The 27,273-nt window shown below is 29.9% G+C and overlaps 6 protein-coding genes across 9 annotated transcripts; 4 read left to right on the top strand and 2 right to left on the bottom strand.

Moving 5' to 3' along the window:
* The first annotated feature begins 249 nt into the window (after positions 1-249).
* On the top strand, positions 250-3,681 carry LOC130677995 (cytoplasmic dynein 2 intermediate chain 1). Of its 2 annotated transcripts, XM_057484940.1 has the most exons (4): positions 250-914; positions 1,092-2,849; positions 2,945-3,158; positions 3,235-3,681. In XM_057484940.1, the coding sequence occupies exons 1-4, from the start codon at positions 518-520 to the stop codon at positions 3,488-3,490; spliced, it is 2,625 nt and encodes an 874-aa protein (XP_057340923.1). In that variant the 5' UTR covers positions 250-517; the 3' UTR covers positions 3,491-3,681. The 2 variants fall into 2 exon arrangements, with proteins under 2 accessions (XP_057340923.1, XP_057340921.1); XM_057484938.1 differs by having other exon boundaries at positions 254-2,849; positions 3,235-3,680.
* A 34-nt stretch (positions 3,682-3,715) lies between these two features.
* On the bottom strand, positions 3,716-8,865 carry LOC130677997 (transferrin). 2 transcript variants are annotated; one of them, XM_057484944.1, is made up of 13 exons: positions 8,743-8,865; positions 8,526-8,606; positions 8,341-8,455; positions 8,142-8,281; positions 7,941-8,071; positions 7,731-7,875; positions 7,389-7,671; positions 6,032-6,183; positions 5,717-5,963; positions 5,494-5,642; positions 5,103-5,416; positions 4,050-4,205; positions 3,716-3,990 (listed from the first exon to the last, which is right to left on the bottom strand). In XM_057484944.1, exons 2-13 carry the CDS (start codon positions 8,584-8,586, stop codon positions 3,808-3,810), a joined length of 2,076 nt encoding a protein of 691 aa, XP_057340927.1. In that variant the 5' UTR covers positions 8,587-8,606; positions 8,743-8,865; the 3' UTR covers positions 3,716-3,807. The 2 variants fall into 2 exon arrangements, with proteins under 2 accessions (XP_057340927.1, XP_057340926.1); XM_057484943.1 differs by lacking the exon at positions 8,743-8,865 and having other exon boundaries at positions 8,526-8,723.
* Positions 8,846-11,916, top strand: LOC130677999 (major facilitator superfamily domain-containing protein 6). Of its 2 annotated transcripts, XM_057484946.1 has the most exons (7): positions 8,846-8,982; positions 9,182-9,450; positions 9,539-10,207; positions 10,337-10,527; positions 10,907-11,159; positions 11,225-11,470; positions 11,539-11,916. In XM_057484946.1, exons 2-7 carry the CDS (start codon positions 9,381-9,383, stop codon positions 11,772-11,774), a joined length of 1,665 nt encoding a protein of 554 aa, XP_057340929.1. In that variant the 5' UTR covers positions 8,846-8,982; positions 9,182-9,380; the 3' UTR covers positions 11,775-11,916. The 2 variants fall into 2 exon arrangements, with proteins under 2 accessions (XP_057340929.1, XP_057340930.1); XM_057484947.1 differs by lacking the exon at positions 8,846-8,982 and having other exon boundaries at positions 9,094-9,450.
* Positions 11,917-14,556: 2,640 nt separating this feature from the next.
* On the top strand, positions 14,557-16,170 carry LOC130677127 (60S ribosomal protein L22-like). The gene is made up of 4 exons (XM_057483753.1): positions 14,557-14,638; positions 14,876-15,037; positions 15,116-15,237; positions 15,940-16,170. Exons 1-4 carry the CDS (start codon positions 14,630-14,632, stop codon positions 16,085-16,087), a joined length of 441 nt encoding a protein of 146 aa, XP_057339736.1. The 5' UTR covers positions 14,557-14,629; the 3' UTR covers positions 16,088-16,170.
* A 445-nt stretch (positions 16,171-16,615) lies between these two features.
* LOC130677315 (probable DNA-directed RNA polymerases I and III subunit RPAC2) lies at positions 16,616-17,711 on the top strand. Its single transcript, XM_057484025.1, has 3 exons — positions 16,616-16,756; positions 16,852-16,952; positions 17,385-17,711. The coding sequence occupies exons 1-3, from the start codon at positions 16,739-16,741 to the stop codon at positions 17,575-17,577; spliced, it is 312 nt and encodes a 103-aa protein (XP_057340008.1). The 5' UTR covers positions 16,616-16,738; the 3' UTR covers positions 17,578-17,711.
* Positions 17,712-18,035: 324 nt separating this feature from the next.
* On the bottom strand, positions 18,036-24,990 carry LOC130677314 (cytoplasmic aconitate hydratase-like). The gene is made up of 11 exons (XM_057484024.1): positions 24,838-24,990; positions 24,560-24,652; positions 23,235-23,544; positions 22,766-23,159; positions 22,146-22,317; positions 21,858-22,075; positions 20,700-20,859; positions 19,754-20,367; positions 19,502-19,638; positions 19,266-19,413; positions 18,036-19,196 (listed from the first exon to the last, which is right to left on the bottom strand). Exons 1-11 carry the CDS (start codon positions 24,842-24,844, stop codon positions 18,777-18,779), a joined length of 2,673 nt encoding a protein of 890 aa, XP_057340007.1. The 5' UTR covers positions 24,845-24,990; the 3' UTR covers positions 18,036-18,776.
* Positions 24,991-27,273: the final 2,283 nt, after the last annotated feature.

Raw genomic sequence — 27,273 nt, 5'->3', positions numbered from 1 at the left:
TCTATTTATTTGTAGTTTTAAATTTGACAGCTGCTACATTCACACTCTTAAAATCACCCCATAATTTTTTTTATTTTATCAATAAAAAATATATGAACTAATTAATGTAATTGCATTAATTACGTTAATTTAACGATAATAATTTACTGCATGTAGAAATATTTGAATAATTAATATTTTGTAATTTTAAAATGGATTTAAAAAAACCAGCAGTTGCCTAGCAACCGAGCGCATATCAATGCGCGCGCAAATATGAGTATTTTATTTCAATGCAAGTTATAACTTAGTAATTGTTAAATTTATTGTAATGTGCAAGTAATAGAGTGTAAAGACCACGTAATGTCATAATAAGTCATTAAAATTTAAAGTAATCACTTGAAATTAATCGATTTTTATATATAATGTCATATAGTTACGATGATATGTGAAACTAGATATTCAAATAATTAATTTTTGAAATAAGTTTATATTTATAATTATTATTTATTAGTTAATTAATTGATTAATTAATTTTATTATGAGTAGTAAAGCAAATGTGTCACGTAAAAGTAATTTATCACAAGAAACGTCAACGAGAAGTCGCGATGATCGTAAAAGAACGTCGACGTCGAAAAAAGAAGATGAAAAAAAGTCAAATGCTGGAACGTCGAGTAAAAAAAAAATTGAAAGTACTGTAATTAAAGATCCAATTAAATCTTCAGGTAATTCAGGTCGAGCTGAACGTTCGATTAAAAATTTAAATCCCACGAGTTCAAAAAATTTGAATCTGCATAAATCAAGTTCGTCTAAGACACAAGGAACGATTGCCAATGGAGTTAAAAGTAAATTGATAAAACAAAGTAGTGATGAAAAAAGAGGTCTGAGTACGATTTATATGCCGGGTAAAAAAAGTCATAGTACTTCCAAACAAAATAGTGAGTATAGTAATAAATCAAATGTTACAAATAAAGACAGTACTGGTACTAGTACCAAAATAAATCCCAGTAAAACGAGAATGCCGTCGAGAGAACGTAAAAAGTCACGTACTCTCAGTCCAAGTGAAGTTAAAATGTTAAATAGAAATGTTAATTTAGATATTTCTTGTCCGGTAGCATCTAAACGCGAGCCATCACCAGAGTATGAGTATGAAGATGATTTCGAAGATTATGAATCGGATTTTCAAGAGTGTACCGATTCGGAGGCATCTCAAGTTAGTGATGAATCAGAAAGCGCTAGTCTGGATGAAGAAGAACCAGTGGAGCTGCAGCCAGCGCAGAAAAGTGATAAATTAGTAGCGAATGTTGTTCTACCACGTAAGTATGTTGAGGAAGAGCACATGCTTGATTCAGGACATTATGAACTGCAGGAAGCGCGAAGAAGAGCCGCGCGAATAGACTTGATGTCTGGAAACCGTTCAATAAATTTAGTAAATAATACGCAAGTTATCCAACGGCCGATTATTTACAGCGACGAAAAACCATCGGAAATAAAGTCATTGCCTTCGTCGGCTGATGAAGGATTCGAAGACGGACGTTCTGGTGACTTTGCTAAATCTCCATTGATTCCTGGTAGTTTTGAATCCGGCAACCAAAGCGATAAAAAAAAAAGTATTTCACGGCGCTTAGCAAGAGGCAAACAGATATTGCAGATGATTAAACTGGATGTTGTGGAATGGTCGTTATTTGAATGCACTCCGATAGCTTATGAAGAATTTATAAGAATTTACGGTAAAATAAACACGCGGCAAATTTCAACCCAAACCAACGAAGATAGTCTGAGTGTTGATGTTCAAACCGATGATATAGAATGTAGAAATATGTGGACACAGTTTCCTGTTGTTTGTAGAAGTCATTTGAAGACTAGTGAAGACATTAAATTATTTACTAGAGAATTAATTGGAGTCGGTGGTGATGATGACGAGTTGACTGAACGTCCTCACCATGATATCTTGCAGCTGAATGAATTTCTCAGCAACGCTGGCAAACTGATGCTTGCTCTGCTGGAGGGAAAATCTTCTTACGTCAGCAGCTTGGACAGTAATGAAATTCCAATGCCATTTAGCGATGCAACAATTAAATTGTCTGTTGCAAATGTTACATTTTTGTCAAACAGACCGGTCACGATGATTCGTTACTCCGATATTTCAAGTAGAATTTTAATTACGATCCATGAGCCAGCTGATGAAGATATTGAGACAGCGGCCGATGAGTATGTCACTGACTGCTGCATTGGGTGCCAGTGGAATATCGGGGAACCATCAAGACCAACTAAAATTTTTTATTCATCTAGTAACATCAGCGCGTGTTGCTTTCATCCAACAAACAATAATATCATTTTTGCTGGACTCGAGGACGGCTCGATGAGCCTGTGGGACCTCGGAGAAGACGAATATTATCACAGAAAAATTTTTGACAGCGACAATAAACTCGGCTGGATTGTCCGCAGCCCGACATTTAACACGGGTGGTAATTTTGATGATCGAACGTCGTCGTCTTCAAAGATCGTAGCTCTGTCAGTTTTGTCAAAAGTCGAGTCGGATTCAACGGACGTCAGAAAATTCATGCCGATTCAAATTTGCAGTCTGGATGAAGACGGAAGTTGCGTTGTCTGGAGCGTTCTTAAAAATTTCCAAGGAGCAGCGTCAAATGACTTGGGTCAGTCTTGGTGGGGAAAACTCCGGCTCGTTAAAAGTCACGAGATACCGCTTCACTTAGAAAAACATTTCAAGTTAAATAACATCCGGGGATTCAGAGATATAAAGATTGATAGCGTTGATGTCAATAGTTTGTACGTTGCTTCCAATGTCAACAAAGTGTTGCATGCAACACGCATCGGAAAGAAGCCTCAGCCGTTCGCTTACAATGGAAACGGTATTTTTTTAAATTAGAAAAAAAAATCATGTAGTCTTACATAAGCATTAATTATCACGGAGTACAATAATTAGAGTTATGTTTGTTTTTTTTAGATTGCACTGGAGGTATGACGTGTATTGAAAATTGTCCTTTTAATTTACCATTTTTCTTAGCGGGATGTGAAGATGGTACTGTCTGTCTCTATTCATCGACGATAGAGAGACCACTACTGAAATTTAAAAATTTAAATACCACTGCCGCAATTAAAATTATTCAGTGGTCACGATCTAAACCACTGACTATTTTTATTCTAGATAATGATTCATGGTATTTTTATTTACTACTATTATTATTTTTATTATTATAATTATAATAACTGATTAATTTTTTCTTTATTTTTCAGCATTCACGTCTGGGATCTTAGTAAAAGTGATATTTTTCCCACGCATAGTATATCTCCTGGGAAGTATTCCCATGTCGACAGCATGGAATTGTCACCTTGTAAAAGTAATAATGACTTTATAAATCAATATATGGCTCTTGGTTTAAATAACGGTAACGTAGAGATTCATAAATTTAATGACGAATTTCAGTACTCTGATAAAAATGAAATTTCAACGGAATTAAAAGTACTCATTAATTATTTATCTATTTGTTGAATATTTTTTTTTTAATTTTTAAATTATCACTAAACTCCGTCCGATATTTAAGAGTTTATTTTTTTTGGCACCAAAGACTTGAATTGTCATCAGTGATAGACTGAAAATTTTTTAAATTTAAATATTACCGCAATTTTTAAATTACAAAAGATTCGCACTGTAATTATGTAGAATATATATACATATATATACATATATATTATAGAATTTACTTAATTACTTTGTATACTAAATATTTAATAAACTATATATTAAAATAATAAAAATACATTTTTCTTTTATACAAAAATATTTTTGGTATTTGAATAAAATAATTATCACAATAAATTTTTAAAAAGTATTAAAATAACTAAAAGCGCGGTACTTTTGACAGCATGTATGTAATTACTTCCACAAGTGGAGTAATCATTTTTAGTTTTATTGAGTTGATATAAAATATCTCTATAGTTCCTCGGTAGTCGAATGTGATCATCGTCTGCTTGCAAACTATGACTTTTTTCCTACAAGTATTAATAATTTAATTACAAAAAAGTAAGTGCATAGTTTAGAAATTACTTACAGGGAAAATAACATCTGAATGAGTATCAAATAGTCCATAAAGTGATACTGCAGGTGCTTGGCCAATAAATTTTGAACCAAACCAAGCATTCAATTGCATTAGCAAACTTTTTATTTCATTCTTCCTTAACTCCGTCATATTTGAATTTACAATTATCTAATTTTTAAAAATATTCGTATACAGTACAAGTTCGTTATAAGCAATCGTCAGAGGTTGTACATAAAAAAAAAGGAATTTTTTGGCGCCAAAAATTTTTATTCGCCCCAAGAAAATTTTTTTACTATAAATTGAAACAAAAATTTTCTCGAAGAAAAAATTTTTCGAGGCGAGAAAAAATAATTGCGTTAGTAAATTTTTTATAGAGGACAAAATTATTGAGAAAATCCAAGATTGAGTCGCGGATATGAATCCTCGCAAGTCGCTCGTTATAAGAAACTTGAAATCGCGTAAAAAAATTCACCAATTAAATGATTTGTGATATGACCCTGAAGTTAACAGACAATCAGCAATTTATGGATTTTTATTTTCAACAAGTCGAGTACAAAAAAAAAAAAAAAAAAAAAAAAAAAAAAAATGAAAATATGCACATTTTTTTGAATTTTTTTTTTACGACTTGTCGATTTTAAAAAATCTACAAATTATCAGACGTCGGCTAACTTCAGTATTATATTTGTGATAGATTGTGTGCAAAATAACTTTAAAAAAACTTGTATCGTTGGTGATCCTTACAACGAGCGCCGACATGAAATTTGAGCGGACGAAGGAGTAGGAGAGTTTCAAAGTCGTAACGAAAGACGCGATAAGAGGTTGCTTATAACGAGTTTGGACTGTATACATTAATATGTAGATTATTAGTGATATATAGGGCAGAAGTACCATTTGTGGTCACTTTAGGACCAGTTTAGACCACTTGAAAAATTTTAATAAAATAATTTGTAGTGAAATGTAAAATTTTTGTATACTTTTCCATTAATCAAAATAAATTATTAAAGCTCCAAAGAGCCTGGCCACAAATGCTACTTCTACCCTATCGATAATTAAATATTTACTCACCGAACCCAAAGACGTCCATGTTAAAATACACTCGTCATTAATATATTTGGGTTTATCAACGCATATACTTTTTAAATTATTCATTTTTCTGTATGAGTCGTTTTTAAAATGAAGATCAACAAATGCAACATCACCTCTCCCTGTAATTAAACACTCATACGTTCTGTCAACTTCTGATTTTTTATCATTACTATCTAAGGACACGTTATTTAAATAAATATTTTGAAAATAGTGGGTGATTGCACGGTCGTCTGAGCAATTCCATATTGGATTGTTTGTACGATTTCTCATTACAGCGACAAATGCGTTCCATCCTAAAAACAAAATAATAATAATTACAATAAATTTCAAATGAAATTGACTGTTAATTATGTAAAATAAATTCAATTACCAATACTTTGATGTCTAGTAAAACACGCATATGTTCCTTCAAGATCTTTGACGTTATTTAAATTTGAATTATTTCTAACTAAAATTCCAATTATATTTAAATCATCATTTTTTTTCGAAACAACTTGAAGGAGTGATACTAAATTTTTTCTAAATAAAAAATTACAAATTTATTTTTAAATTTTATTTAATTGATAAAAGAAAACGTAAGTGATAAAAAATACTCATAAGTCTTTGTCATCTCTTCCGGTCTAATGACAAAGAAATCACATTTGTTACGTTGAACCGCGTCAATACAAGCTTCACGTCCTGGTTGTTGATAGCACGATATCGCGGGGTCAATTCCATGAGAAAATGCGGCATCACGTATCCACTGACATTTACTGGCTTCAAGATTAGACGCGACACACCATTTAATAAGTCGCGAAGGTTTACATGGCATTCTTGTGTATGCTCCTCTGAATCCTGTAACTAATTAACAAAATTCATTAATAATTCAAAACTAATAAATATATACATACATATATAAATTATCTTACATTGATTTAAATAATCAACGGGTGTTTGTAGAACGTCTGTTGCCACAGGGACAACATGATAATTTTCTAACAACTCCATAAACTTTTTTTGTGAATACGAAACTTTGTAAGTTAGATTTCTTATCAACTCAGATACTTTTTCTGCAGCATCTCTGTAATAAATAATTCAATTATTATTAATATAAATATATGACATTAACAGGAACGTGGACAGTAATAAAATGTTTATTCTTTAACACAATTTTATTTTTACTTCGGTCAACTATTTGACCTTCATCAGGCATCGAGAAAATAAACATAGAACTAGTGCAGAATTATCCAATGCTTATATGCAATATCATATTTACCATAAGTGCTACGCAATAAATATTCAATTGCACAGAAAAAAAAGGATTTCTTGCTGCAAAAAAATTTTACTTGACCCAAGAATTTCTTGCATTATAAATTTAAAGAAATTTATCGGGGCGAGCACAAAATACCCAGACTCCACATCCGAATCCCCTAGTAAAAGACTTTCTAGAGCCCAGAAGTGAACCCACAAGAGTATCAAAACCCTGGACCCACAGCGCTTTTAATATTTTATCCGCACTAGAGTATTTTGCCAATGGGTCAAACTCTAATCTACACCTTGTGCTCTATCATCGCAATTATTTATTGTCGTTAAACAGATTGTAGTTCTGCATTCGATGAATAAAAAAAAATCGAGGTGAGAAATAAATTCTTGAGTCAAGAATTTTTTTCAGTTATAAGAAAAATTAGCTCCAATCTTCTTCTATAAAATCATCAATGGATTGATCGATTCGCCTGATATACTAGGAAGCTTTGGTATAGTCTGTAATAAACCGTGTCTCAGGAGCAATCGAATAATTAACACGCTAAGATCTAACAAAAACTACGTAATTAATGGACCGTACAATAGAATAGCTAACCACGTCAACGAGTTCAATTCGGACATCGATTTTCTTGGTGGATCTCTATCAGTTTTTCACTCAAATATTGAAAATCTCCTAAATAATTAATCGAGTTTTTTTTCCTCAGTCAAAAAGTCCAAGTTGAATTATAATTGAATTTGTTTCGTCTTTTGAATCATAGATTTCCTTATATTTATTGCTATATATTTTGTAACCAGTTGTATATAACCGATTGGCGGTTGATATTAATAAATAAATAAATTTATAGTGCAAAATATTTCTTGCGCCAAGAAATCCTTTTTTTGTGGATAATGAACTTTACATCTCATTACAAATTAATCAAATATAAAATCCACCAATCATACAAATAATAAAATATGACAATGTACGGCATCTTTGGCATAATTATTAATAAATAAATATACTATGTATTTAAATGACATTACCTGCGAGAAACAATAACAGGAAATGGTTTAGCGATCCAAGTACATGGTCTGCCGCGATTCATCGGTCTTATTGTCTCTCCATACGGACATAAATAACTATAACTACTATTGTCTATTTTTTGATTTATAAAATGACGATGAGCGTCATCTAAACGGACCCATGCGATATCACCGACGTTATCTGTCAGACATAGCAATGCTCCTTCTCGTCCGTGGTATTTATCGCCAGCGTAGCAACCATTCGGATTATCACAGAGTGAACATAAATTCCGATACTTTAATTCTATGAGTAAAATTTATTAGGTAATTGATGCCAGTAATTTTAAAAAATTAATTACATACTCAGACGACTGTCTTCGTGAGTATCAAATGTCCAAGGGCCGGCGATGCAGGCGGCTCCGAAAAATTTTGATAATGATGAGATATTATTTTCAAATAACGTTTTGTTTTGTTCGCATTCGCTTGGTATCACCCACGTTTGAAAAAACTGTAATTACATTTCATTTATTTTTAATTATTAATTGCGAGAATTAAAAAAAAAACAGTACAAACATTAGCGAATACACGCGTCCAGTCAATCAGTTCCGAGTCAAGTCCCGGGTGGCAAAACTTCTTATCTTTTATGTCAGAAAAACTTTTTATTTTATTCGATACCAGCAGCACCATGTCGAAGCGTGATTTGTCTAAAATTTAATTATTTAATTTATTAATTAATTAATTACTAATTTAATTTACATGTTAATTAACAGAAACCATTTTTAGATAATCGTAATTCATGAGTTATTAAAATCGGAGTCTCTCCGCCATCGATACTTGAATAGGTGACAAGATCTTCCGGTTCAAATACCGCAAAATCAGCGTCTCCGTTTTCTATTCGTCTCAAACAATTGGATCTAAACAACAAACAAAATAATGAAATATAAAAAAAATAAAAATAAAAATAAAATCTTGCCTTTCATTAACAAAAATACAATCAACCCCATCGCTGTCATTCTGATGAATCAGTTCCCCTAAAGTCATTCCAATATTTTGAGACTCGGGTACATTTCTCGCAGCACAAAATCTCACTAAAAAAAAAATAAACAATTAAAATTTAAAATAAACTTTTTAAATAAAAAAATGTATACTAAAACTTACATTTATCTGCAGTAATTTGAGAAATACCAAATAGCAAGCAGATGACAAAGATCAAGGTCATCTTACAGACGAATTTACAAACTATAATTTTTAAAAAATCAACTTGTACTTAATTCAGTAATCAGCATGCAGAATTAAATTATAAATGCTGTTATTACAGTAGCCGGTGACTGAATGAGAAAAATTTCAACTCAGCATAAACACGCGGGTTACTTACATATATATTACAATTGCAATCATGATCACGCCCCGCCACAACTTCGTGACACGCGTAAACGTATTTGAAAGTGTATACATATATAAACATATATGTATATAAAGATCAAGTGTTTCCGCATCCAGCCTCTTTGTTAATGTGAGATGAATAAGATTAATTTTCAAGGTTTTTTTTATCATTAAATTCAAATGCGACTTCTTTAGTTTTTTTTTAATTTTATTTTACCCGATGACGTCACAGGTAAAAGTTTTTTACTTAAAAATATTTTTTTAAATGTAAAAGAAACATTCAACAGTTTGTATCTAAACATATATGTATATAAATTTATATATATATTGTATACATTTATATATATTGTAGTAACTCGCTTGCATGTTCTCCTGATACTATTTATCAAAATATCTATATTTATAAAGTCATAAAATATTTTTTTTTCAAGCTCTGAATGCGTCGGAGTGAAGCAAAGCTAAAGATAAAAAAAAAACGGCAAATTGTTCATGTGCTGTGAAACGTCAACGATAAGATTTTATTTTTCTCAACAATTTAATTAAAGATTTAATGTCTTAGCAGTAGATATTTAATCAGTAGCTCCTCAGAGTTTAAGTAGACCTGGTCTTAATTTTAAATTAATTATCAGGATGGCGGGGAAGTTTAAAATAAATTTACAGCAATTGCCTGTCAAAGCTCATTATTTCTTCTTCATGGCAGGTATGATAAACTGTCAATTGATAACAGATAATTTTAATTAGTAATCAATAATTATGTCATTTATATATTTTTTTAATTAAAACTTTAGCAATGGGGCCCATCCTGCCGTACCTGTCAGTTTACGGCAAACAAATTGGAGTCTCTCCTCTTATAATGGGAACAGTTACAGGAATTTTACCAGCTCTGTATTTGATATCAAAACCAATATTCGGATTTATTGTCGATTATTTTCGTACTCAACGTAAGATTATTTTTATCGGAGTAATTGTTATCGGATCACTGTCACTGGTATTATTTTATTTTCTACCGCAGTCACCAGTGGGAGAATTCAAAAAATTTTTAAGTTCTAGTTTTAATGTTACGCCTTCTCTGTATTGTGATAGAGAGCCGTGTAAATATAAAGTAATTAGTAGAGAAACAAATAGTAATGAGATAAGTTATCGCGCTGGTGTTACGTGCGCATGGAATTGTCATGAAAAAAAAAGTATCAATGTATCTGCGATATTAGCAGATAGCTCTGGGGAGTTGGTACCGATTTGCATTGATGATGTAGTTGATTATAACGAAACATGTCACAGTAATGACAGTAATTCATTACCATGTAATGCAACATGTTTGATTAATAAAATAGAAATAGACCAAGATCACCTGTACTACAGTATTAAATTTTGGGGATTTGTTATCTTGATGTCCATCGGATGTATTTGTTTCAATGTCGCTAATTCTATTAGCGACGCTATTTGCTTTGATGTCCTAGGTACAGTTCAAATATTTAAATAAGTAATTGATAGTTTTATTAATTATGAAATAAAAAAATTCAAAAATAATTATGTATGTGTACAGAAAAATAAGCTGATCTACGAGCTCATTGTGATTCTGACACTAGGTGAAGGCGGTCATATGGGATATGGACGTCAGAGAGTATGGGGCTCTATTGGATGGGGTGTCACTGCACTATCAGCTGGATACGCTATGGATCTAGTGTCTGAAGATGATCATTATAAATCTTATACACCAGCTTTCATTCTTGTTATCGTCTTTACTTTCTTTGATGTTCTCAGCTGTACAAAACTCGAGGTTCGTTACTGTCATTATTTTAATTTATTTTTACTCTATCAGAAAATCCATATGGAAATCCAGCATAGATCCCGATATAAATTCTCACATGTTCCTATGGAAGTCCACACATTATTCGCATGCGTGTATCAATAGACGATAGACATAGAAATCCAGATACCCCGGATTCTATAGAAATTACTTACATATAAACCCTGATTCCTATATGAATTTTCTACAACGAGATCCATACATCCAAGATCCTATATGAGACTCCAAATACCCATAGTTTCCTACATGGATTCTTATATAAATCCATACATTCCTGCATGGATTCCTATGGGTTCCACATGGATATTTTTGATAGAGTCATTTTAATTTTTAAATATAATTTTTTTAGTTACCAATAATGACTGGGTCAGATAATATTGCCAAAGATGTTTGGAAACTTTTGAAAATTAAGACGATCGCTATTTTTTTAATATTTGCGACAATTGCTGGTATAATTGACAGCTACTTAATTTATTTTTTATTCTGGTACATTGAAGATCTTGCTGAGCAAACTGATTTCATGAGCCAAATAAAATTAATAGAAGGTCTTGTTATCGCTGCTCAAACACTTGGCGGTGAAGTCATTGCTTTTTTATTGTCAGGTAAATAAAATTAATGAATGAAAAATTTTAAAAACTAAAGTATTAATTTTTTATTTAATTAATAGGAAAAATTCTTAAAAAATTTGGCTACGGATATACTTTAACATTCTGCTTTGTCTGTTATTCGTTACGTCTGGGATTGATTTCGCTGGCGCCAAATCCTTGGTGGATTGTATTAATTGAATTATTTATGCAGGGACCATCTTATGCTTTGTGCTACACGATAATTGTTGGTTTTGCGAGTGTTGTAGCACCACCTGGTACTTCTGCTACCGTTCAAGGCCTCGTTGCAGGAATGGATGACGGATTAGGTACTACTGTATAGATAATTTTATTTATAATCAATTGAATAAGTTATTAATTAATATAAATTATTTAGGTTTCGCAGTAGGCAGTTTAGTTGGTGGAATTTTATATAAAATAATTGGAGGACAGATGACTCTACGTTTATTTTCTTTACTCGCTATTGTAACTGCGATTTTATATTTAATTTTATTTATGACCATTCTGAAAGACGGGATGCCGAAGACTAAAAATGACCGAAATAATGATAATGTCCAGTGGAAAAGTCCTCAAGATGCTCTTGATTATTGCGACACTGCTGAAATTAATTAAATTTAATAATTAATCATTTAAAGACATATTATTTAACTTCAGTATCATTCAAAATAACGAAATAAAATCATTGCGCTGTAATTTAATTAAACGATTACATGAAATTTATTTTCTGACAACATTCTATTTGAATAAAGACATTTTATACAAGTATTTATTAAGATTGATTGAGAGATTACATTATTAGCAGTTGTAACAACAGTACTGAGATAATGTTATAGAATAATCGTGTTTTTCCAATTAATTTCTTCTTTTTTAAATATTCGAATTTTTCAAATTACAAATCATACGTAAACAGAAAAAAAGGTATTTTTGGCGCGAAAATTTCAACTCGCTTTAAGAAAATTTTAACTTCCTTTATAAATTGCGGCATTATTAATTGAAAAATAAAATTTTCTTGGAGCGAAAAAAAATTTCATGCGACAAGAAATTTTTTCTAATCCTGAGAAAATTTTTGTCTTAATTTTTCTTTGTAAGTTAAGTAAAGACAGAAAAAATAACAATACCCTGACGGTTTTGAATCACCCTGGAATCACGGTGGATCCACGGTGATTACACGGTGTACCCACCCTGATTCCATGGTGGTTACACGGTGTACCCACCGTCATTCCACGTACACCGCGTAATCACCGTGAATACACCGTGAAATCATGATGGGTACACCGTGTAACCATCGTGGAAACACCGTGTAACCACCGTGGAATCAGGGTGATAAAATGGCACAAACCCATCGTGTAACCACCCTGGATCCACCGTGATTCCACCGTGTTTCCACTCCCAGAGTGTTTCCAGGGTGATTCAAAACCGCCAGGGTAGTCAATAAGTTCACAAATAGTAATTTTTTAACCTTGATGAGGTTTATAAATTACAAAAGATCCAACTAATAAAAAAAAAATTGCTTAAACTAAGAGAAAAATTTCTTAGAGAAAAGATATATATGAAGGAGAGGAAATTCACCGGTGCTAGGCAATAACAGCGGGAGTAGTTCGGCGCTCGCTACGAGATGGCGCCCAGCCACTTGTAGTGTCCCTGGTAAGAAACTTATTTCAGACGTATTATATTCCAAACTTGGGAGCAATCTTGACGTCAGTACTTTTCTGTTCTTCGACAGTGGGATGTCCCAATTAGGGTAGTAATAAAGTATATCCTTTATTACTTTATGACATGCAATATAATTGCTAATATAAATTCACTGTAGATTTCAAAATATTCGACTTTTCAATTTTGAACCGTTCCGAATTAGTTTTTATCGTTCATTATAAGTTCCAATGTTCGAATTGATTTGAATCGTTTTTGTTAACCAGCGATAAAATATCCAATGATGTAAAATTTTTTTTTCCTGGGAATCGGTAATGTCCGATTAAGGAGTGTTTCACACTTCTAGTCGAATTTGACGATTGATTGAAGATGCATATATTGGATATTGGTATTTAAGGTTTTCCACATCCTTTGTCTGTGAATAATTTAAGAATTCACCATGGTCTAGGAAGAGCTGAATAATGTCTTCGTTGCAATACACCGCAATCATATGAATCGCACCCTGTGATCATAGCCAGCGCGAAATTTTATTTTTGCTCCTTTCTTTATTAGAAATTTAATGGTCTCGTACTGCTTTTCGTCCTTCTCGTTGTGTATTTTTTCACACTTTCACTTATACTCATTAGAATTCCGAAAAAGATTTTAACATCAAAAAATTTTTGTAACTAATTACTTAAATAGCTTTATAAGAGTCCTGTGCTACAATTGCTGGAGGAAAATTTTCAGTGTAAATTTTTCAACGAATGGTATTTTCAAACTGTACTTGACTAATTATGACATGGGAATCTTTTAATTTAATGTGTTATTATTTTGTTCATGAAAGTCTTAAGTTTTATTGATTGGACGTTAAATCGTTTTTCTATTTTTTTAACTTTCCACTAAGAAAATTGAAAACTTTCTAAAATTCGACAAGTTATTGGTTTCGGCCCGATTTTCGAAAAAGGAATTACTATCAGATCTTGACGTTTTGAGGTTCTAGGAAGCTATTCTGACTAATTTCAAGATGATATCCGAGTTTATGTATGAGTGTATGTACGTATGTACGTAAACATTTGTAACTTTTGAACGGATGAACCGATTTTGATCGTCAAGGTATCATTCGACGCGGCTTGTTAATATCTCAAAGTTGTGAAAAATTGAGCTGGATCGGTAAGGTGCATTCGGAGATATTCCAAAAATATAACTTTTTCAAAAATTTTTTTTTTTTTGATAACTTTTAATATACTCAGTGGATTGATTCCAAAATCTAATCAGCTCTAAAACTTCATAAGCCGCGTCGAATTCCACCTCAATCATCAAAATCGGTTCATTTGTTCAAGAGAAACCGGTTACGAAAGAATTAAAAGAAAAAATTGTTTTGAAATTTCTCATAAACGACTAGATAAATCAATTCCAAAGTCTGATCAGCTCTAGAACTCAATAAAACGCATCGATTGCCACCACAACCGTCTCAATCAGTCAATTCGTTTGAGAGATATCGTTGGAATAAAATGGTAAAAAAGCTCAAAGAGCTCGAAAATTTGTTCACAACAATTTTTTCGAGCTCAAGAAGCTTGAAAACAGCGGAAAGTTTTGGGACTGGCCCGCAGGGTCAACCGGTAGACCGATTTTTTTTAACATTGTGGGGGAATTTGACATCCACCTTTTTTTTATAAATAATTGTATTAAAATCATTTCATTAAAGTATTAACCAAAAATAATTTTAAATATTGCCGCTAATTTTTGTGCGCATACATACTGCGCATGTACACTCCCCCATTGCTTGACTTGAAAAATTTTTCTCTCTCTTTTTCTTTCGAGATCTTCTCGTCACCATCATGGCACCCGTAAGTTTTATTTTCCAAATAAATTTAAAAATATCATTTAAAAATTTTTTTAAACTAAAAAATTTAACTAAAATCATAAACTACAATTTTTAATTAATAATATTAAATAATTAGTATTTTAATAATTATTGTGATGCCGTTTAATTAAACGGATCATAATTGAGGTTACGTCGCTCGTTGGTTGGAGATGCTGAGTGACATGTGGAATCGTGATTTATAATTAATAATATTTTTCAGCAAGCGAAAGTGACAACCAAAAAACCAGCAGCCAAAAAGGCTACGGGTGGACCAAAAAAGGCCCAACTTCGCGGTAAAGCCCAGAAAAAGAAGGTCTCACTTTCATTCACCATCGACTGTACCCATCCAGTTGAAGACAATATTATGGACGTTGCAAGCTTCGTAAGTTTTATTACAGTATTTTTTTAAATTTATATTCATTGCTGGATAATTAGTAATTAATTACTTGGTGTATTGCAGGACAAATACATGCAAGAACGTATCAAAGTCAATGGTAAAACCGGAAACTTGGGAAACGCTGTCAACATTGAACGCAGCAAGAACAAGCTCATCATCAACAGTGACATTGATTTGTCTAAAAGGTGTGTAATAATGATCTAGAATAATTAATTTAATTTTTAAAAATATAAGCAATCATTCATGATACTGAAATTAGCTGACGTCTACTAATTTTTTGTTTTTTACAAACGATACATAAAAAAAATATTTTTAAAAATTGCACTTGTAATTTTTTTAATTTTCTACATGTGCATATTTTTATGAGTGTGAATGTAGCAGACATCAGACAAATTTAAAATTATGAATAAATAGAGTAAATAATTTAAAAAATAATATTCATTAAAAATGTACTGATTACTTTTGGAGTTCTTTAAATGCGCATTTTTTTTAAATTTAATTTTATTAATTATTTACTCTATTTATTAATAATTTTAAATTTGTCTGATGTCTGCTACATTCACACTCATATATTTTTAGTTTTTTTTTTTTAAATTGAATTGTTGAAAAAATTCGAAAATTTTAATTGGCTGCAAACTTCGGGAATGATTTTGGAGTTAACAAGCAGTGAACTATTTTGGATTTTTTTTTGTAACTATTAAATTATAAAAAGATGAAATTGAAAAAATGCACATGTAGAAAATTTAAAAAACTAAAGATGCAATTTTTTAAAATATTTTTTTTTTATCTTGAGGATCATATTTATTCAGTTACGCCCGATGGCTATTAAGCTACAATGGAACCGATATTTGCATTAATTCGAATACTTTGTTTGATTAATTTATTAGGTACCTCAAGTACTTGACGAAAAAATACTTGAAGAAGAACAAACTTCGTGACTGGCTCCGAGTTGTGTCTAAAGACAAAAACACTTACGAGCTCCGTTACTTCCAAATTACGAGCCAAGAAGATGATGATGAAGAAGAAGCCGATTAATTTTAAATTTCGTAAGCTATTTTTTTCTCGTATATACATTTAATTATGTATGTGTCTGAAAATAAAATTCTTCAACTGGATAATTTGACTTTTTATTATTTCATATTTTAATTTAATCCTTTAGTATAATTACCTGATTTAAATAAATAATAAAAACTTCTAATATTTAATGTGATATTAAATGTAGCAGACTTCAGTCAATTTTTTAATTTTTTTAAACAAATTCGTAAGTAAAATACAATTTTAAGTCTAAACGAAAAGTTTTTGCTGCAATCATTTTATTTCTTTATTCAAAGAAATTAAATATTTGGCGCCTATTATTTTTATTACAAAAATTTGAAATTTAAATTTAAATGTTGAGAGAAAAATTTAATGATAATAAAAATAAATGTTAAATAATTGTAATTAAAAATATGAGTAATTAGTAATAAAATATGAAAAAAAAAATTATTATATTAATTTCTAATAATTTAATTACTGAATAATTTTAGTTTTATTATTTAATATAAAAATATAAATTTATTTGAATAAAAAACGAGCTTCAAATTTTTGACACAAGAGGCGCTAAAATATAAATATCTACAGTAAGTGCAATTGTTGATCATTTCATGCTACAGTGTAATAGAATAATAAAAACTAACCACGTGTAAAATGGTCCGACTTGCAGAGGTAAGAAATCTATTTAATTTTCTCATAAAATTCAAATTTAATTGCGAGTAATTATTATTACAATTATTTTATTTAATTAATATCTCGTGCTCCAGTTAGCTGGTGATGAATCATCTGGTGACCAGTCACGGACGTTCGTCTTTCAGGACGAAGGACATACATTAGGAAATGCACTTCGAAGTATAATTGCACACTAGTACGTATTTTAAATTTAAAAAAAGAATATTAACGTTTTATTTAAAATCATGTCCAGATTAATTTACTCAAGTCATAATTTATCAGGTGGACAGTAAATTAAAAATTATAATTCAATTTTCACCATAATATGTCCCAATGAAGGGACGAAATGTCCAATTTATGGTCAAAATTAAATTGTAAATTTTAATTTGCCGCCACTTCCTTAAAAAATTATGATACTGAAATTAGCTGTCTAATGATTTTTTATTTTTTTCAAAAACGATAAATTAAAAAAAAAAATATTTGAAAAAATTGCACCTGTAGTTTTTTAAATTTTCTACAGGTGCATATTTTTATTTTTTTTGTTAATTATCTTTTGTTTATGACATGATTATTTTTTTTTTTAATGAGGAAGTTGCTGATAAAATAATTTGCTTGTTTTTAATTACAGTCCTGACGTTGATTTTTGTGGTTACACGGTACCACATCCGGCAGAAGCAAAAATGCATTTTCGAATTCAAATGAAAAAAAACGGACGTGCTATAGATGCACTTAGACGCGGTCTCAAGGATTTAGATGAAGTTTGTGATCATGTTAACCAGGTTTTTACTGAAAAATATGAGACATTTGTAAATCAACAATAACTTCTTTAATATATAAAATAATTAATTTTTTTTTACATTTTATTTTTATAATATTAATATTTATTGTACAAGAACTATAGTATTTAATTAAAAATTAATATTTCCTTGATAAAAAATCATCAGCTAAAATATTTTATTTAATTAAATTTTTAAAAAATCCCATAACAAAAGTTCTTAGAATGTAATAACAGTATAAAGCAATTAAATAAGATACCTAATGAGTGTGAATGTAGCAGACATCAGACAAATTTAAAATTATTAATAAATAGATTAAATAGTTAATAAAATAAAATTAAAAAAAAATGTGCATTTAAAAAATTTTAAAAATAATAAATGCATTTTTTAAAAATAGTATTTTTTAAATTATTTACTATATTTATTTATAATTTTAAATTCATCTGATTCTGCTACATTCACACTCATGATAAATAATAATGAATTTAAACCGACCCGCTATAATAAATCGAGATATCTTGTAAATTTTTATAAATTTTCTAGTAATTGATTTAAATTAAAATTTTAAATTTTTCAGAATTTTTTTTAAATCAATTAATTATTTTGATTTTAATTTTACCCTAATTATTTTATTTTTTAATTTTACAAGATTATCTCTTAACAAAAGCAATGATAAGCATTAATTTGAATAATTACTAATTAAATTTATTTAAATTAAAACAAATGATTAGAAATTAATTATGATACTGAAGTTAGCTGATGTCATAATTTTGGGTTTTTTTTTCTAGACGATAAATTACAAAAAAAATATTTGAAAAAATTGCGCCTATAGATTTTTTAATTTTCTACACGTGCATTTTTTTTCTTTTTTTTTTTTGTAATAGTTGTTGTAAAAAAAATCCGAAAATTTTTAATTGCCTGCTAACTTTGAATCATAAATTAGCCAACGTCATAATTTTTGGATTTTTTTTCCAAACGATAAATTATTAAAAAAAATATTTGAAAAAATTGCCCCTATAGATTTTTCAATTTTCTACATGTGCATTTTTCGGTTTTTTTTTCTTGTAAACGATTTGTCGAAAAAAAAATTTGAAAATTTTAAATTGTCTGCTAACTTCAGGGTCACAATTCTTAACTTGTGATAAAAATTAAAAAGATAATTTTTATCTAACGAATGTTATAATTTAAATTTCCGAGATCTCGATTTTAAAACTTTGACTAATTCGTAAATTAAAAAAAAAAATTTATATCATAGTTCTGATCATGTAATTAAGGATCCCACCGTGTCGGAAATATGTTAAGTCAACTTCCGTATCAAATCTCGCAATAACATTAAATTCTTTTCCGGTGTCAGTACGCACAGTAATTTGCTGATGCGGCTGACAATCAGCTGGTATGTCAATATCAAATAATTCAACCCCAGTAAGACCCAATGTATCAGCCGTCTGTCCAGGTAAATATTGAAGCGGAACAATTCCCATTCCTACTAAATTTGATCTATGGATTCTTTCATAAGACTCAGCAATTATTGCACGGATCCCCAGAAGATACGGGCCTTTGGCTGCCCAGTCTCTTGACGACCCTGACCCATACTCTTTCCCAACTAAAGCTATCAATGGAACTTTATCTTTTCCGTATCTTTCCGCAGCGTCAAAAATGTCCATCTATAGAAATATTCAAAATTTACAGGAGTTAAATTTTCTTTAAAATATATATAAGTATTATATATATACCTCTTCATTAGTAGGTAAGTATAATGTCTTTGGGCCGGGTTTTCCGACAAATTTATTAAGTAAACGGATATTAGCAAAAGTTCCTCGAACCATTACTGCATCGTTGCCACGTCGAGCTCCATAGGAATTAAATTCTCTGGGTGTTAAACTGAAATATTTGAATACGTACAATAGATTTGTATTGTTTCGAGCTTAAAATAGAAATGTACAATAAGTAAGTAAGTAAGTAATTGTACCCTCGCTTAGCCAGGTATCTTGCAGCCGGAGAATTACGAGCTATGCTTCCAGCAGGACTTATATGGTCGGTTGTAACTGAGTCACCGAGATTCAATAGAACTCTAGCTTTTCGAATAGGTTTTACTTCCGGCAATTCCTTACAAATGAAAATTTAAAATATTGTAAATTATAAAATATCAAGTACAGTAAATTTATTTTATGACATGACATTCAAAAATAAACTCGGGCTTTTAGGAAATTCAGTATTGTACCTTTTCAAGGGTTTCAAAGTAAGGAGGATGTTTTATGTACGTAGAGTCTTCATTCCATGGGTAAAGTTGACCTTCTGGTGCAACGAGACTCGCCCAGCGATTGCTGCCTTTCTCAATTTTATCGTAAACGCTTTTGAACATCGCAGGTATCACGTACTTTTGCTCGACAGCTTGAATCTCCGCACGTGTCGGCCAAATGTCGCGTAAATAAACGTCTTTGCCGTCGGCACGACGTCCTAGAGGCTCAGTTTCAAAGTCAATGTCGACTGTACCCGCGATCGCATACGCGATGACGAGTAAAGGCGACGCTAAATAATTAGCTCGTGTACTTGGATGAATTCTACCCTCGAAGTTACGATTTCCTGATAAAACTCCGCAGCATACTAATTCTTTTTTTTCAATTGTCTCGGCGATTGAGTCTTCAAGGGGGCCGCTGTTGCCGATACATGTCATACATCCGTACCCCACGATGTCGAACCCGAGCTGAGTGAGAGCTGGAATGACTCCGCTTTCGCGTAAATAATATGTAACTACTCCAGAGCCAGGTGACAAAGATGTTTTTATGTACGGGGCAACAGTCAATCCTGCGTCGATGGCATTTTTAGCAAGAAGACCTGTCGTAAATTTTATTTATTTATTTATAAATTCATTATTTATTCATTTTTTTTTCTGTACACAGAAAAAAATATTTTTTTTAAATTTGCCGCAAAAAACGAGACCGAATTTCACAAAATCAACTCGCATTTTTTCCCAAAATTTTGCTGAGAAATTATTTGCATTAAAAATTGAAAAAGAAAATTTTTTTACGAGAAAAATTTTTTTTTGAGTGATAAATAATTTCTTGCAGCAAAAAATTTTTCTAGTCTTAATAAATTTTTTTGAATTTCATAATCAAAAATTTTTCATGCGCCGAAAAATCTATTTTTTCTGTGTAGTATAAATTTACCTGCACCGAGCATCACACTCGGATTGCTTGTGTTGGTACAGCTAGTGATTGCTGCTATCACTACTGAACCATGTTTCAATGTATATTCTTGGCCTTCAAACATAAATTTACCCTCAGTTTTTATTTTTTCAGCCGACAATCCGTAACCCTTAAATCCAATCTGCAAAAAAAAATTTAATAAATTTTCTGATAAAAATATTAAATGAGTAAAAGTAAATTGCAAATTCGAGTAGGGGAAAGAAAGGGCGGTGACCTAAAAAAAGTAGGGATGAGTTTGTCATTTTCATGCCCAATTGCCAGGTGAATTTAAGTCCCTCAACCAATAGAGGGTGCAAACAGCTGATGAGCAATTAGGAAGGGCTTCCAAGCAGTGGGAGTAAGAAAGTATAAATTGGCATGTTCTTCAGTAGAAAATCAGTTGTCGACTGAAACTTAAAATCTTCGGATCATAGACTAGACACTAGATACTCTAGCCAACTCTAGTCGTCATGATCCGAACTTGGTCTCTAGTCAACGTTTTAATTTTTACAGGACCTCAAGTTACTTAAATAATTTTACATTTGAATACGTAGTATGCATCTAGTCCCAGTGATTTCAAATATCTGTGACTAGATGTTATACTCGTAATTAAGTGTACAAATATCAGCGTTAAATATTTAGTGTGTTATATACAGGAAATTAAGCTTTACTCTTCCTGTGAATTTTCCTTTGGTGGATTAGCTATATGTAAAACTTGATTCCATATAGCGAATTTACCAAACTTAAGATTCATCTGAATAACAAAGAAGTGAAACCCGTAAGTTAATTAATTATACTGACTAATTTTGTTAATTTTTTTTTAGCTTGTGAAAAAAAATGAGTCGTTTTGATTGCAGGGAACTAAGGAAGTGATATGTCGCTATGATAACACATCACAGCCCTAGTTCTCCGTAATCTGCGATAACTTATCATCGATATTATTTATAAATTATATTTACATAAATAATTTTAATGTTTTATTTGTAATTAAGATACAAAATTGCGCTCATTACTACTAGAATGACGTTAGAAATAAATTCGTCACTGGGAGTAATGGGTCCGATAAATGTATCGAAAATCATCGATTGTTATATTTATTAAATAATTTTAATTATTTATTTATAGTGATTTATTAATTACCTTGTTTGTGAGACACTGATTAAAATCAAGTTTCATATCTGATACGGAGACACGGTCATGAGGTCGCTTCGGGCCACTTACACTTGATACGACCGTCGCTAAATCCAACGTAACTGTTTCAGAAAATACGGGATCTTGTGATTCGATATTGTAATCTCTTAGCATTTTAACGGCTCGTAAATATTTTTCTATGCGCTCGATATGTTCCTCAGAGCGACCTAGTACATAATTATTATTTTAAAATTTTAAATTAAAAATTTTCCCGCGATTTGCAATTTTAATATTTACCTGTTTGTCGTAAATAATTCAAACTCTGTTGGTCGACCGGAAAGAAACCAACGGTCGCACCATACTCTGGACACATATTTGAAATAGTTGCGCGATCCGCGATACTTAACTCTGCTACTCCTGGTCCATAAAATTCAACAAATTTTCCTACGACTCCTAATTGACGTAAATTCTGTATAAAAATAAAATTTATAAATATTTAATGTAATTACGGGCATTTTCAGGCTGAGTCATATGAAATGACTCAATTTTCATAATTGTATTAAAATTTTATCAGTTAATTACAAAATAATTAAAATCTTAATTGAAAAAATGAAAAATTTCGCCGACAGATATAATTTTTTAAAAATTATTTGCAATTGTCATCAACTAGGAGTTAAAAAAAAATTTGAATAAATCGTAGCCTCCAAAATTTGAAAATTCAAATCATAAAATTGACCAAAATTTTTTTTAAAATCTACATCTCAGCGAAATTGATTTTTTTCAATTAATGCTTCGATTTATTTTTTAATTAACTGATTAAAATTTGATACTTATGACTTTTGTCATTAAAAAAATTTGAAAAGTGGGAACACTGCCTGAGAAAGGCCTTAAGTATTTAATAAATAAATAATATATACTTTGGTAATAGTCAATACAAGATCCGTGGAAGTGACGTATTGATTAAGTGTCCCTACGAGTTTGTATCCAATAACTTTGGGTAATAGCATTGATACAGCTTGTCCAAGCATGACCGCTTCAGCTTCAATTCCACCTACACCCCATCCAAGAATTCCTAATCCATTTATCATAGTGGTATGAGAATCAGTACCAACAACACTGTCAGGGTAAAGTAAATCATCCGAATCAAATACAACACGTGCCAAGTACTCTAAATTAACTTGATGAACAATCCCACTTCCTGGTGGTACAATCAACATATTTTTCAAAGCCTTAGCTCCCCATTTTAAAAATATAAACCTTTCCTTATTACGTTCAAACTCCAAGTCTTCATTTTTTTTCAGAGCATCTCCGCTGTAATAAATCATAATCATAATTATTTATAAGTGTTTAAATGATTCATGAACTTAATAGCCATGATATATTTACCTCCGTACAAAGTCGACTTGAATTGAATGGTCGATTACCAAGTCTGAAGGACATATTGGATTTATTTTATTCGGGTCTCCACTCAATCTTTTAACGCAATCTCTCATTGCAGCAAAATCAACAACTGCCGGAACACCAGTCAAGTCTTGTAAAATAACTCTCGCTGGTTTAAATGCAACTTCGACATCATCACTCGCTTGATTTATTTCCCAATCAAGAATTTTTTTGACGTCATTATCTTTAACTTGAAACCCGTCGCAATTTCTTACAGCGCTTTCGAGTAATATTTTTATTGAAAACGGCAAACGATCTGTTTATTAAAATATTTTATTATTATCACATAAATTTTATGATACTAAAAGTAGCCGACGTCTGACAATTCTAGTGTTTTTAATTACCAAGTTAATTGTCATCGTCATCACAAAAAAAAATTTCTTGGCGGAAATATTTTTTACTATAAATGGAAGACAAAAATTTTTTTATCACCTCAAAAAATTTTATAATATCAAAGTTGCCTGACGTCTAATAATTTTTGGATTTTTCAAAAAACAATAAAATATTTAAAAAATTGCACTCATAAATTTTTTAATTTTCTACATGTGCATTTTTTTTTTGTAATTGACTTGAAAAAAAAATCCGTAAATTTTGAATCGTCTCCTAACTTCAAGATCATAAAATTTTTTTTTGCTCCAAAAAAATTCTAAAATTTTTGTCTGTCAGTATTTACTTTGTTTGTTAAAAATAAATAAATTTTTTAAATGACTACTTTCTACTACTTTCAGTATCATATAAATTAATTGCAACACAAAATCATATTATTTATGACATAATGAGTGTGAATGTACTAGATATAGATAATTTATAAATTTAAAATAAAAAATTTAAATAATAATACTGAATTTAACAACGATCCTAAAGTTAGCAGACAATTAAAATTTTTTGGATTTTTTTTTAACAATTAAATTTGAAGAAAAAAAAAACTAAAAAAATATTTTTAAAAATTGCACTTATAATTTTTAAAATTTTCTACATGTGCATATTTTTACTTTTTTTTCTGCAATAGATTTTTTTAAAAAAAAAATCCGAAAATTTTTAATTGTCTGCTAACTTCAGGATCATGTTTAAATAATGAAATTTAAAAATTGCGCAAACTGGTTTTTCAATCCAAGTACGCATTTTATAACTTTAATTATTCTTATATCTTATTTATTATTAAAAAATTTTAAAAAACTGGCAATTGTCAGCCAAATTCACGCTCATAACATAATGATATGATAAAAAATTCAATGATGTTAAATAGAGTCAAGAGGTCATAAATTACCCACCATATTTTTTTCCAAATGATGAGACATCATAATAATTACGCTCTTTACTATTTATTACAACTGATTTAAGAAGATTATCATAAGGATTTGGCACTGAAAAAAAAATAATTATTTTATTATAAAAACCATGACAAAGAATTTTGTTTACAATAAAAACGTCAGAATAATGACATTAAATTTTAAATTTATAAATTACCAGAATTATTCAAACAATTCTGATAAAATAATAATTTATTGACAACATATTTTATAAATAATAAATGTTTTAAAGAACTTACCTGCCATGACTGACAATCTACGTGTCACGTACACCAGTAGAAAGTGGAATGATCAAGTTTACATTGTACATAACTGTTACATGACCTCCTCATTTTAATTTATCTAGATAATTCAAGTAAATACTAAAAAATAAAATAAAAAATAGACATCGGGTGCATAAAACTCTGGGTACGTTACTGCTGGGTTTTAAACACCAGCGACTAGTAACAATTTTTTATTTTATCCTCAGTAGCTAAAGTTTTTTGACGCAGCCTCTGAAAACAGCGACAGCAGCGTTAGGAATAAATTCTATTTATCTGAAATGGGATTTCCAATTGAGTATCTTTATATGTCATGCGTTTGTTTGTATCAAAGTAACGAACAATGTTTTATTAACGTACTGGAAATAATTTTTTTTTAGCAGGATCTCGATGAAATTTGAAGAAAAATAGAAAATTGGACAGACGAAATTTAATCCGAGACCTCGGGTTGTGAAAATAATTATTTGTGTTCTTTTTTTTTTTTCTGTAAGTACTTAAGAAGATTAAGGATAGAGACAGGCCGAGTATTATAAAATAAGGAGTTTGTAAGTTTAAATTATAAATAGAAAAGTAAATAGAGTTGATAAGGAATTTTAATTCTTGTGATGGTAAAATTTTTTTCGGAGAATTTTACAATTTTATAGAAAAACATTACAAATATTAAATCCTTGAAGAAAATATTCGAAAATACTTGTAGAGAAATTATTTCAGGAGAAAATTATGAATTTTTATGATGCTGAAGTTAGCCGACGTTTAGTAATTAATTTTCATTTTATTTTATTTTTTTTTTTGGAAATTGATTTATTAAAAAAAAACCGAAAATTACAATCATCTGCTTACGTCAGGATCATAAATTGTTCTACGTTGGCATGTCATATATACGTTTAGTTTAGTATTTGAACATTATCAGATATCGGAGCTCAAAATATGTTATCACTTGAAATATTTTCTATCGTCGCTTTCTTTTAAAATACGACGTAGTTTGTACTAATAGCATTTTAACGACTTAAGTATTATTACTAAACATATGTTGAGGAAAAATGTTATTTTCATTGTAATTATTAAGCAATTATACTAAAGGCAAATTGTTTTTTTTTAGCCTTTCAAAAAATTGATAATTTTTTTTTTCGGAAAAGACTACAACTGATTAATTGTTGAAATTAATTTTTTGTAATTGAAATTTTTTTCTAGTTTCATATGCATTCTTTCGAGTCTGAATGTAGCAGACATGAGACAATTTGAAGATTTGAAATGAGTGGGGATGTAGTAGACACCAGATAAATGTTAATATATAAATAAATAGAGTAAATAATTAAAAAAAAAAAAAACATTTATACAAAATACAGCATTAATTTCAAAATTTTTTTAATGCGCATTTTTTTTTAATTTTATTTTATTAATTATTTACTCGATTTATTAATAATTTTAAATTTGTCTGAGTCTGCTACATTCACACTCATGAATACGAAATAAATAAATGAAAAATAATGATCCTGAAATTAGTCGACATCTAATAATTTTCGGATTTTTTTTTAAATGATAAATAATAAAAAAAAATTTTTTCTCAAAATTGCACTCATAGTCTTTCAAATTTTCTATTTAAGCATATTTTTGGTTTTTTTTTCTTCAAATTTAATTGTTCAAAAAAAAATCCAAAAATTTTGAACAATTAAATTTGAAGAAAAAAAGAAGCACAAAAAATGCACATGTAGAAAATTAAAAAGACTATAAGTGGAATTTTTTTTAATATTTTTTTTTTTTATTTAGTTTACCGTTTTTTAAAAAATCCCAAATCTACAAAACGTCGGCTAACTTCAGTATCATATTAAAATAATGAAATTTCAAAAATCGCGCGTACAAATTTTGCATTTATCTAAGTATGCATTTTTTAATTTTTACTCTACTTGAGTTTTATTCATTTACTCTAAAATTTAAAAAATTGACAATTGTCTACTACATTCACACTCATGCATTCTTTGAATACGAAGTTTTGATACACGTGTTAGAACGATAAATATATAAAGCTATATAGTACGCTGATTGTAATCAGAGTAATATTTCAAAGTGTCTACGTATAATAATTATATTGTGATCTAAACGAAAGCCAGCGGCAAAATACTTCAATTCTTATCTACTTCTTAACTCTAAAAAAAAAAAAATAATAATAATTGACAACTGAAAATCATTAAAAATGAATGATTCATTGATAATTTTTAAAAATAAAATTGTTTTTCATAAATATTTTATCACAGTAGTAACATCTAGAAAAATTATTCAAACTATTACTCCGTCTCAAAATTTATTTAAAAATAAAATTTTCATGTAACCGCAAATTTTTATTCAATTAAATTTTTATGATCCTGAAGTTTGACAATTAACAATTTTCGGAATTTTTCTTTCAAAAAATTAATAACA

Source organism: Microplitis mediator, chromosome 11, assembly GCF_029852145.1.
Source record: "Microplitis mediator isolate UGA2020A chromosome 11, iyMicMedi2.1, whole genome shotgun sequence".
Lineage (NCBI taxonomy): Eukaryota > Metazoa > Arthropoda > Insecta > Hymenoptera > Braconidae > Microplitis > Microplitis mediator.
Note: the sequence above shows the minus strand (reverse complement) of the source record. Positions and strands in the feature narration are given on the sequence as shown.